At 33.6% G+C, this 12,661-nt stretch overlaps 1 protein-coding gene and 1 pseudogene across 1 annotated transcript; one reads left to right on the top strand and one right to left on the bottom strand.

The window, feature by feature from the left end:
* Positions 1 to 214: 214 nt before the first annotated feature.
* On the top strand, positions 215 to 7,608 carry LOC112697938 (uncharacterized). Its single transcript, XM_025751335.2, has 17 exons — positions 215 to 773; positions 1,502 to 1,855; positions 1,974 to 2,114; positions 2,438 to 2,570; positions 2,670 to 2,783; positions 2,883 to 2,956; positions 3,046 to 3,120; positions 3,455 to 3,547; positions 3,671 to 3,731; positions 4,337 to 4,669; positions 4,874 to 5,000; positions 5,097 to 5,196; positions 5,310 to 5,379; positions 5,469 to 5,621; positions 5,720 to 5,815; positions 6,210 to 6,529; positions 6,990 to 7,608. Exons 1-17 carry the CDS (start codon positions 699 to 701, stop codon positions 7,239 to 7,241), a joined length of 2,571 nt encoding a protein of 856 aa, XP_025607120.1. The 5' UTR covers positions 215 to 698; the 3' UTR covers positions 7,242 to 7,608.
* Positions 7,609 to 10,583: 2,975 nt separating this feature from the next.
* On the bottom strand, positions 10,584 to 11,296 carry LOC112806007 (pathogenesis-related protein 5-like; annotated as a pseudogene).
* Between the last annotated feature and the right edge of the window lie 1,365 nt (positions 11,297 to 12,661).

Genomic DNA, 12,661 nt, shown 5'->3' with positions numbered 1-12,661 from the left:
ATTAGTCATACATTTTTTAAAATTTAGCTATTTGAATACATTTGATACAAATAAAAAATATAAAATAAAATTTAAAAATATTTTTTAAATTTTTAACAAATTAAAGCCACACAAAATATGCACAATTAATTTTCACACTGTCCGAAAAAAATATTTTTTATTTGTGCAGATTTTTTTCCCTTATAAACCAAAAAATATTAATGCAAAATAAAAAAATATAATATTAAAAAAAATAAACGCTGTTCTCCAACCACTCCACCCAATCCATTGCGTTTTTTATTTGCTTCCTCTTTCATCTTTCTCTCTCTTCTTCTTCTCTTTCAGTGTGTCTCAGTGTCTTTCCCTTTTTCCCATTTAACTCTCTCACACAGAAACAGAAACAGAAACAGAGAGGGAACAAGAACACGAAGAAGAAGCACGAAGAAGCTCAACATCTAGAAAGCTTCATTCTACACACAAACTATATTAAACGAATCGAAGCTGCTTCTTCATTTCTTATATATAAATTATTGTTTATGAAGATAGCATTGTTTTGAAAAATCGAAGCCGTTGTTCTGGCTTTGTTAACCAAACAATGATGTATCGGAGCAAGCGATTCGTGCGCGTTCCGTCGCGGATCCGTGATTCGCCGTCGTTTTGATGGAAACGGCGTCGTTTTGTGTCGACTGCTTCTCCGCTCACACTTCCTGGAGTTCAAAATGTTTCCGTGTAGCTCACGCGCTTTGTTTTCTAGGTCTCGCTGTGTGCTTCGATTCGACGTCGTCGTTCTCGCTGTAAGCTCTCTCTCTTTTTCTATTTTTGTTCTGTTGTTTTAATTTTTCAGTTCAATGGTGCTGCGTAGTTTAGTGCTTATGATTAATTTTTGTATATTTTGTCTGAATAATCTGTTTGAACTGTGCTTGGGCTTTAATTTGTAGCTGAGGATGCGTGTAGGTTAGAACATTCTATATTTGGATGTGAAATGAAATCTGTTCTTAATTTTTTCCCCTAATATTTGGTTGTGTTTTTTTTTTTTTGACGTGGAAGTTGCTGGTTTGGTCTTTTTGTTTGATTTGAGGGTTTTTGTTTCGTTTCATTTCCGGCTTAGTTATCTTTTGCACGATATTGTTTTGCTTTGAAGGAAGGTTTTTAACTAAACATCCTTGGGGGCTAATTGGTTATAGAATATTCATTGCTTTGTTTCTAGTTTCTGTTTTCGGCTTAGTGAAATTCTAAGCTCGAAATTTTGCTGATCTATGATTTGGGGCAATGGTGTTTGATGAGCTAAAGAAAAAGATAAAGATTTCTTACCTTCTCAGTAAGTATGTTTGGATAGCATATACAGTTTCAAACTTTAGGGTTTCTATTTTGACATCGTTTTTGCTAGTGTTTTCTGTCATTTCTTAAAAGTGCAATTTGTGTTGCCTCATAAAGTTTGTTGAATGCATTTCGTTTGCATATTATGAAGACCTTGAGTGCTCTAGTCGGATGTCTGTTCTTAAACTTCTGCTTCTTGCCGCAGATTGTATTGATATTGTTTTGGTTGGAAGCTGGTACTGCAAAACCTGTAGAGCACCGACTTCAGTGGGGAAGCTCAGAAGGGAGGACTGAGAATGTTGCCTCGCACTCTTGCATACACGACCAGATAATTGAACAAAGAAAGCGACCTGGTCGCAAGGTGTATTCGGTTACCCCACAGGTGTACGAGCCTGGTGTCTTGAAACCCCTTCAGCACAGAGGCAGGGCATTGCTTGGTGTATCATCATCAGTGGAATCTCAGAAGGATGCAAAACAACCTATAAGGATTTATCTAAATTATGACGCTGTGGGCCACTCGTCTGACAGGGATTGTCGGAAACTTGGTGATATTGTTAAAGTGAGTGTTCCATATGATTGAAAGAAAGTATCATTTGAAGTGTATATCTAAGCATTGGTATTCTCATTCTCATGTACTTATAAATACATAAAGTTAATGTTTAATTTTATCTTCACAGCTTGGGGAGCCTCCTTTGGCTTCGCTGCTAGGTTCGCCTTTGTGTAATCCTCATGCTGATCCTCCAATCCTTGGTGATTGTTGGCATAACTGCACTTCTGAAGATATATCTGGAGAGGACAAAAAGCATCGACTTCGTAAGGTGATTTTCCAATATTTCCTTTTGATTTTGTTTCGTTTCACTATATAACAATATAAAAAAGGCAGCCTGAAGTAAGGAAGCATACCTTGCACTTATGGTTCTGCACCTTATGACTTTCGAATCATATGTTTACAACTTCATTTGTTGATTCAATTGTACCCTTAACTAGGCTGATAGATGGTATTACGTGGTACACTATAACTGGTGGCACTTTTTTATTTCTCTTTTTCATGGTATTGCTAGAGCAATAATACCAGTTAAATTGTTATTATTTGCATAATTATTGGCAGAGATATTTACCATTTGGTGGAAACTTATTTCAGGCATTAGGGCAGACAGCTGACTGGTTTAGGAGAGCATTGGCTGTTGAGCCAGTCAAGGGGAACTTGCGATTAAGTGGATATTCTGCATGTGGACAAGATGGAGGTGTGCAGCTTCCACGTGAATATATCGAGGGTATGTATGATTCTTTTGTTATCTGCCTTCTGTGGGAACTGGGAAATGTAGTTTTTGCTTGTGAATTTAGTAAATGAGGTCTTTGTTCTCCTTTTCCAGAGGGTGTCTCCAATGCCGACTTAGTTCTTTTGGTGACTACGAGACCCACAACTGGGAATACACTTGCTTGGGCAGTTGCATGTGAACGGGATCAATGGGGACGTGCTATAGCTGGTAGATTTTCCTACAAAAATTTATTGTTTATATTTTTGTCTTATCTTGCACTTCAGATGCTTCAGAACTGAAAAAAACTTCTGTTTTGCTGGTGTGAAGGACATGTTAATGTTGCTCCTCGTCATTTGACAGCTGAGGCAGAGACTTTGCTTTCTGCTACTCTGATACACGAGGTCAGTTTGGTTTCTGTGCCTAAATGGGTTGAGAGTGAAGTCCTAAATATCTATTTGTGGCTTTGTTCACCATGGTTGATCCTTTTCAGGTTATGCATGTTCTTGGTTTTGATCCCCATGCCTTTGCTCATTTTAGAGATGAAAGGAAAAGGCGCCGTAGTCAGGTAATGGCTGTCTTCGTGCCATATGATTCATCTTTTCTTACAATAACTATATAACTCTGGATATATGAAATTCTTGGGAATAGAGTCCTCATAAGTTTGTGTTTCTATAATAATCAGATATGCAGCTTCATAGTTTAATTTCTTACAATTATAGAAGAGTAAAATTCCTTCATATTGATGTAGACAAAATATAATGGTTCTGGAAAATGGCATATCTATACAGTTGAGAAATTGTAATGCATGCTGCTACATGCCAAGTATTTCTGTCATAGAGAAATACATTCAGGAATTTACCTGCTTATATTTTTAAATCTCGTCATTCTTGTCATTGCAGGTTACCGAACAAATTATGGATGAAAAGATTGGGCGGATGGTAACACGTGTGGTTCTTCCACGTGTTGTCATGCATTCACGACATCATTATGGGGTATTTGCTTGGGAGTTATCTCTTTACAATTTCAATGTCATTTTGCTGTTTTCATGTTGAAAGTGTCCTTCATCAGAAGATTTTGTTAGGGTTTTAGATAAGTGATCTGTTGGCACTTGGCAGGCATTCTCAGGAAATTTTACTGGTTTAGAGCTGGAAGATGGTGGAGGACGTGGCACATCAGGTTTTGATTTCATCAAATTTTATTTCTTGATACATATTCTTGCCTCCTCTTTTTCTTCACCTCCTTTTCTTTGAAATTCTGTTAACATGTAACTAGATTCACAAATCCTATTATAGGCTAATACTGAATTTCCATTGACAAACATTTTTTTAACTATTTATATGAATTACCAATGCAATATGCCAAAATCCTCCTCGGTCTATTCCCCCCCTTCCCTTCTAAGAGGTAGCCTATAAGACTATCATAATGCCCAAAGAAAAAAGGGGGGGGGGGGTTGCAATAGTCCAACCCATGATTCTTGTAAGACTAATGAATCCTGGCCTATTGTCAGTATTATCTGTGTGAATATGCTGAAATGGTAGGACTGTAATTTATATGCAAAAAGAATGATTAAATAGAACTTCCAGCTTCTTGCTTCTAAACAAAGCATTAGCCTTCCATGACAATCACCTTAGTTGCTTTGAAATCTTCCCCTAAGTTTCTTAAAATAACCAATCGAGAAATGCATGGTAAAAAAGTTCTTCTTACAAACACTGTATGATATTCAAGCATGTACTTCTAATCATGAGCAGATGACCAATCAAAATTTGGTAATTGTATTACAGGATCTCATTGGGAGAAGAGGCTACTAATGAATGAGATTATGACTGGTTCTGTTGACACAAGATCTGTAGTTTCTAAAATGACATTGGCTCTCTTGGAAGATAGCGGATGGTATAAAGCTAATTATAGCATGGCTGACCGGCTTGATTGGGGTCGCAACCAAGGTAGCGAATTTGTTACCTCCCCTTGCAATCTTTGGAAGGGGGCCTATCGTTGCAACACAACACAGTTCTCAGGTTGTACATATAACAGAGAGGCAGAAGGTTACTGCCCGATTCTAACATATAGTGGAGATCTCCCTCTGTGGGCTCAGTATTTTCCACAAGCTAATAAAGGTACATACTTTCATGATCATGTCTTTATTTATATGATTAGGGGTTATGCTAATCTTTGTCTGATCCATATCCCTGACCCTGCATAGTTGCAGTTTGTTTGTACTTTGTAGTAGTGATCGCCATTTGTCTTTTCAATTGTGTTCTTTATAAACTAAATGTTTAGTTGGCTGTAGTGGAGATCTCACTATTCACTGGCTATTGCAGGCGGCCAATCCTCATTAGCCGATTATTGCACTTATTTTGTTGCATACTCTGATGGATCATGTACAGACACTAACAGTGCTCGTGCACCTGATAGAATGCTTGGTGAAGTCCGAGGAAGTAACTCTAGGTTCTCTCTCTGACTGCAAATTCATATGCTTTTCTTGCATTTCTCATGTGCCATAAGGATTTAGATTTGCTAACAGTTGTTTTCCTTTTGATGAAGGTGTATGGCCTCATCATTAGTGCGCACAGGATTTGTACGGGGTTCTACGACCCAGGGAAACGGTTGTTATCAGCATAGGTGTATTAATAATTCTTTGGAGGTATGGTTGTTTGATTGATAAGTGAAATGTTCTCATTATTAAGTGTATGTTACCCTTGCCTTCTTTCCCTCTATTGCGGAAGTCCTGAATGAAGCTTCATATGCTATATACAGGTTGCTGTTGATGGTATCTGGAAAGTGTGTCCTCGGGCTGGTGGACCCATTCAGTTTCCTGGCTTTAATGGTGAATATTACCATTCTGTTTGTTTACACATTGATGTTAGATTATCATTGCATTGACAAGTTATCATCCTTCATTGTATTGTCCCATAGGTGAATTAATCTGCCCTGCATACCATGAGCTCTGTAACACAGCCCCAGTGGCTGTGTCTGGGCAATGTCCCAATGCGTGTAACTTCAATGGAGATTGTGTTGAAGGACGCTGCAATTGCTTTCTTGGATTTCATGGTCATGATTGCAGTAAACGTGAGCTCTTATGTCATGCTGTATTTCCGCATACTTATTATTTGTTAATGATTGTTGTTTTACTCTTCCCTCTATTAATGATTGTTGACTTATTCCAGATTCCTGCCCGAGCAACTGCAATGGTAATGGCATCTGTCTCTCAAACGGAATTTGTGAATGTAAAGCTGGCTACACTGGCATTGACTGTTCCACCGGTAATATGTTAATATTAAGATTCCAAGTTTTACACTAGACTATATGTTTCCTTCTTGTTAGTTCCACTGGTTTATTAGTTTCTTAACTTTGTAATATAAGAATATGGTTAGTATTTCTTGCTTATAATGTAATTTTAAGTAGCAGCAATATCATACTTGGTTATGGAAAGTACTGCTATGTTGGATTACTTTTCTACGTGCTATGTTGTAGTTCCTTTAGGATAGTTAACCTCCGTTTCATGTTCATGTATTTTATTTCTATAATTTTGGAAACACAACTACTAGTTAATTGAAAATTTAAACAGTTGGATCAGTCTTGTTCAATAATAAAAGTAGGCATATATATAATTGGTGAAACTACTATTTATTGACCCATTCCCAATAATTCATGCAGCGGTTTGTGATGAGCAATGCAGCCTTCATGGTGGGGTTTGTGATAATGGAGTTTGTGAGTTCCGATGTTCGGACTATGCGGGATATACTTGCCAGAACAGCTCAATGCTCCTCTCCAGCCTTTCAGTTTGCAAGGAAGTACTGGGAAAGGGTATTTCTGGGCAGCATTGTGCACCTAGTGAACCTAGTATTCTGCAGCAGCTAGAAGAAGTGGTTGTCATGCCCAACTACCACCGACTATTTCCTGGTGGTGCAAGGAAATTATTTAATATATTTGGGAGTTCCTACTGTGACGAGGCGGCTAAACGACTTGCATGCTGGGTAAATTCTATATTTTCTTTGCGAAAGTTATCCCTACGATTATTTTCCCTTTATTTATTTATCTATCTTTTTAAATAATGGTCTTATTCTTACTCATTGGCAACTCTATTTTTTCGTTAGAGTTCGCATTACTGTCAAATTTAATGGTTATTCTTATCTAATTTTCTTAGAAGTGATTCTTCAATTTTGATTATGCAAATATGCAAAGTGAGTTTTCAGTGGAAAAGTGATTTTTTGTCTGGGGAAAAGCTGAAACAAATGCACTTAGTTCTAAAATAATAAGATATGATGTAGAACCATTAATTGTGGCAATAACCCTGACTCTTCAAAATTGTTATGTCACTAGATCCAACATTGCATTTTGTGGAGAGTAGAACCATTAGATTGTTAAAATTATTCTCTCACTCTAAATTTGGTAATTTGCCAATTTGTCTGATGAGCATGTTGCATAATTCCTCAGATTTCCATCCAAAAGTGCGACGGTGATGGAGACAACAGGCTTCGAGTATGTCATTCTGCATGCCAGTCATACAATCTAGCATGTGGAGCATCACTGGACTGCACTGACCAAACCCTATTCAGCAGCAAAAAGGAGGGTGAGGGTCAGTGCACTGGTTCCGGTGAGTTGAAACTATCATGGTTTAATCGCGTCCGGAGTAGTTTTACCTTAAGAGATAGTTCCTCCAAAGGAATATCTGTAAGAGATAGTTAGCTTCATTTTTTTTTCGCTCTTCTTGGGTGGTTTTAGGTTGTAGTTTCTTGTCTTTTAAATAGGGTCATTGTAGAGAAAAATGGTGGTAAGCAACACCTTAGGTTTAGGGATTGGCTTTACTCATCCTAAATTGTCTAGTAGGTTGAATGGATGGGGAGGTTACTGATTTGGCTTTCAAAGAGAGCCTGTTGTAGAGAAAATTGAGACCTATGGAAAGGGTATAATAGTAAATGAGATGAAGAAAGGTGTACCAAAAAAAAATGTGATAAAAAAAAGGAAAAAAAAAAAGAAAAAAGAGGAAGGTTACATGGTTTAACAGTGTTTTGGCCGAAGGCCCTTTAAAATGGAAAGTTTTTGTTTCTCTCTAGTCTCTACTTCATTCCTAATTCCTTTATCCCGTTCTGATATCTTGTTTTCAATTATGTGATTTGTTTCCCTGCGAAATTAATGTTTGCAGTATCGTCTTCAAAGTATTGCAGGGTAAGAATTTCTATGGTCAAGTTTGATGTATAAAATTAATCACGAACCTTGCGCATAAAAATTTCTACCGGTATTTATTTCAACATACCCATAGTAAAGTTTTTGTTAATCCTGGAAAGATATAATTGTTACCATGTTAATCATCTAGAAGTTCTAAACTATCAACGGCAGAACGTAATGACAAGAAAAACAAGCCGACAAATTTCCTAAAGATGAATGCTTTCCATTAGGCAAAAAATTAATCGACTCTACCGTATTAACATAACCACTAATATGAAATTATAATGCATTCGACAAAAATATACGATAATATTGATTATAAATTATATTGGGTCACTGATTCAATTGAATTAGTTACCGAATGCAATATCTACAAATTGTAACTGTGAAAAAATATATATTATAATGCATTCACAAAAAACGAAAAAATGGTCCTTTACTTTTTTGGCATCTTCATAGGAGTATATAAAGTAAAGGGGGGTCGAACCCGAATCCTTTTGCGGCGGGGTTGATGAGTTTCATGATCATCTTCATTCCCAACAACCAAGTCATTAGCTTTAACAGTGTTGTCGTCATTGCTGACAACAACATTGTGGCCTTCTTGTTCCAACTTTTCTTTACCCAATGCGGCAGCAGCTTCCGCTAACAAAACCAAGCCATTCCATTTTGGATTAAGAGTTGCCTGTAACAAGAAAGGCATGATTGAAAAACTGGATGTAATGTTGATTTTTTATTTTTTTTTTTTTTTTTTTTTTTTTTTTTTTTTTTTTTTTTTTTTTTTTTTTTTTTTTTTTTTGATTGAAAAACTGGAGTGTAATGTGAGTGTTCTTGGAATGGAATGTAAGAGTTTCCTGATATGGAAAGTGAAATATATAGTGTTCGTTTGAGTGGCTTCATAAAAAGAAAGAAAATCTGGCTGGCGGTTTTATTTAAATTTAATTGATATGATATGATATGATCTTGTTTTGTTTTAATTTTAAATCAAATTATTTATCTTTGATTTATCATACGGTTAAAACAGGCAAACAGAAGTATCATTTAATTTTTAAACTTTAGAAATCTAACTAAAAATTTAATATAATTATAGCAACTCAATAATTAAACCGTAGATAAAAGTATAAACAATTTTATGTTTATGATACTATATTAAAATTAAGTCGACTTGAATGTTGGTGCTACTAATAAGAATCCGTATATGTATGTGTTTATTTTCATTGTTTAAAGTTTAATTTATTTATCAAACTAATTAATCAGTTTACTTTTGAAAAACAAAAACTAAAAAAATCTTCTAAAGATTTGGCCAAAAATAAATATCACAACAGAAAAGAAAAAATAATAATTTGAGTCAATTTAAGTTATTTTCATAGAGCATTTTTGTTTTGTATTCTTTACTTGATCCGAATAGAAATTATAAAATTACTCCTCTTTATCTATTTTTGTTTTAATTTTAAATCAAATTTATCTTTGATTTATCATATGCTTAAAACAGCTTTGTATGTGTTCATCTTCATTGTTTAAAGTTTAAAAAAAAAAAACTAACTAAATATGGCCAATAATATCTGTTTCTTTTGGCGCAAGTAATACCTTTTTCATTTTACTTTGTTTAAATTTTATTTGATAAGAAGTAATCTTAATTGAGGAATGCTAGGGGCCAGCATTTTTTGTGTTTTTTAACCATCAAGTAGCCATCAAGAGTGTTTTTAATGGTGTGAGATTAAATCCAATGGTGTGAGATCATTCAATTTTCTCTTGATGATTAAATGCTGGCCAAGTTTTCAAAAAACTGTTGGCCCCAAGACTTTCCCATCTTTAATAACAAACCACAACGGTTAAACAAAGTTACCAAATTTGTTTTATTATTATTATTATTATTATTATTATTATTATTATTATTATTATTATTATTATTATCTAAAAAGATAAAATTTTATTTGTATCGTTATGTTATCAAATTAAATATACAATACGGATCCTTTATATCCCCTTCACTTTGATAGCTGTCCTCTAATAATAATTTCAGCAATTAGAATCTCACAGATTTGCCAAATTTTGAATTTGTTTAAATTTATAATGATATTTAAATTAAAAAAAATATTCTTAGAATATTTATTTTTATGTTTAACGTAGAATGAATTGTGAAATATTAAGTAGAGACCTAATTATAAAATTTTAAATTAACATAATTAAAAATTTAATATAATTATAAGGGCTCAATAATTAAACCGTAGATAAAAGTATAACCAATTTTATGTTTATAATACTATATTAAAATGAACTCGACTTGAATGTTGGTGCTACTAATAAAAATCAGTGTGTGTTCATCTTCATTGTTTAAAGCTTAATTTATTTATCAAACTAATAGTTTACTTTTGTAACAGAAAAAAGATCTCTTAAAGATTTGGCCAAAAATAAAGATCACAACGGGAAATTTTTTTTGAGTCAGTTTAAGTTATTTTTATAGAGTATTTTTGTTTTGTATTTTTTACCTTTTTTTGAATTAGGAGTAAGACTTGAACTTGAAATATTTGAGTGAAATTGGAAAGAGTATACCATTTGAATTATCCTAAAAAAAATATAAAATTACTCCTCTACAAATTCTGGTAAAAACCACTACATAAAGACGCAGTTTCTCAATTCTAATTAAATATAATTAAATTAACTAAAATAAAAACTTAAGTACTTAATTTCATGTGGAGTTTATAGGTAGGACCGTAGGAGTAATTAAATAATAATTTAGTTAAATTTATTAAATTATTTAATAATTTTTAGTTATCAACACATAAAGTTCTGTATCCAAGTATTTCACAAACACCCTCTCTTTAACACTAACAAGTAACAACTATATAACCCAAAAAATAAAATCTAAGATTTAGGATTTATGAGGATTCTGTGGGGGCAAAAAGTGAGGATCTAATTTGCTCCAGAACATGTACAAGTGCTTGAAGCATCATCATAAGCATAACTATAAGCTCTTGGACGTGCAATCTTAAACATTTTTGAGTAATTTGTAGGTGGGCATGTCTGTGGTGTTCCGTGCTCCCCGGGGCAACAACTCCGAACTGTTGAATGCTGCACACGCGCTCTTGCATGCAACTACCAAACTGGTAACACCCTTTACCTGTAACTCCTTTGGACAGTTATCATTTAGGTCAGGAATACAGCCAGCATATTGACAGTTACCGGTTCTTCCGGTTGCATATACCCCATAGGAACATTGTAACCGTCTACCAAGCTCACATCATAAAAGTGTCATTGCCGGCATTTCCAACCGTGAACTCGGCCAGTGTTACCGGCAGAACACCTCCGCCGATACACTTGAGGCCACCGAAACAGTCTCCGATAGCACATTCACCTTTACCGGTCCTATCAAAACTGCACTCGGTTCTAATCCAAAAACGTCCTGACCAACCAGCCGGCACATTTAATTGGGTCAAAAAACCGGGTCTTAGAGAAAGTTCCGTGTAAATAATATTTGGGCAGTTGCCGGAAAGACTTCCGGGCCAAACAGTGTATTTGCAATTGTTTTGTAGGGTGAATAATATGGTTGATGCAATATCACCTGCCAATATATTCATCTATCAGTGTTTTTTTTTTTTGACAAAAATATTCAAGTGCTTTGAAATTATAATTTTAATATACTTGCAATGGCATGCCAAATCCAAAAAAACGGTCGCTAGTAATATGAAAATGTTTTCATAAAGATGATTGATAAAAATTATTAGATGATTAAATATTTAATATAACATGTATCAATGTTTTAACTATCATTTTCTCGTAAAATTATTTTTAAGTCAGTAGTAAAAAAGAGTGCATGCACCAATATTTATCATCTGCTAATGAAGAATGATGGCAACCAAAACACAATTTTTTTTTATAAGTATTTAAATAGTTTCTTAAAAAACTAATTTAATTTTAAAAATTATACCACACATTAATACTATATATTTTCATAAGTTAAAAATTAAAAAAAATTATTTATGAACTTATCTACACAGGTCTTAATTAATTAATACAATTATTTTATTTCAAAAAAAATATTTAGGAAGATTAATTAAAATATAAAATTTATATTTTAATCATAAAAGAGGCATGATTCAAACTTGATTCAAAATTAATATTGAGTACAAATAATAAATTCAATCCAAAAAATATGCTTTAGACTGAGTCAAATTTTTGAACACTCTATGATGAATGATAAAGATATAAAGTATAAAATAGGATTTTTACTAATAACACAAACTTATCTATAACAAACTTTATTATTTTGTTATCTTCATTAAAAACTAAAATTACTTTTTGGATCCTATAAAACATATGCAGCTCTTTCAATTTCTACATATAGATTGATTAACTTGTTTACAAGTGTTCTTATTAATTAATAGTACAATTATCCCCAATTGAAACATCTCTTAACATTGCAAGTCATCTTTATTTTCTTAACCTCTTACAACCTTTTTTTTTTGGAAAAAATATATTAAGCTTTCTAAAGAAGAACCTAATATTAACTTTTCTTTCAAAATTATTCAAAGAAAAAAAAACTAACAGAATATTTTTTTTTTTCTTGATTAACTACTTCAAAGTGTCAAAATGTCAAATTGTACCTTAAGAAACATAAAATGCACTTAAATTTAAAAGTTTGTGAAACAACGAAGGGATCAAATAGAAAATCGTTCCTCAAGAGTCGATAGAAAAAAGTAGTGTTCAAAAGATAATAAAGTTTGGGATGAATATCCCAACACAAACCAATAAAATTGCCTCCAGAAAGTAATGTAAAATAAAATGACAAAGTAGGTGTGAAATTAAAAAAGTTGTTGAATAACCTCAATCCTCATCATAAGAGAGACTAAAACGTAACTCAGTCTTAAACCCTTCACTTTAATTTGCAAATAGGCCACTCCAAAAATGAATTATACTACTGGATACTAGTTAATTTTTAGCAA

The sequence above is a fragment of the Arachis hypogaea genome, chromosome 6 (assembly GCF_003086295.3).
Source record: "Arachis hypogaea cultivar Tifrunner chromosome 6, arahy.Tifrunner.gnm2.J5K5, whole genome shotgun sequence".
Lineage (NCBI taxonomy): Eukaryota > Viridiplantae > Streptophyta > Magnoliopsida > Fabales > Fabaceae > Arachis > Arachis hypogaea.
Note: the sequence above shows the minus strand (reverse complement) of the source record. Positions and strands in the feature narration are given on the sequence as shown.

Excerpts from the sequence above, each read along its gene's own strand:
- LOC112697938 (XM_025751335.2), top strand. The coding sequence starts at position 699 with ATGTTTCCGTGTAGCTCACGCGCTTTGTTTTCTAGGTCTCGCTGTGTG. Across the intron at positions 2,115-2,437 it reads AAAAGCATCGACTTCGTAAG|GCATTAGGGCAGACAGCTGA; the intron begins GTGATTTTCCAA and ends AACTTATTTCAG. Across the intron at positions 5,197-5,309 it reads GTATTAATAATTCTTTGGAG|GTTGCTGTTGATGGTATCTG; the intron begins GTATGGTTGTTT and ends TGCTATATACAG.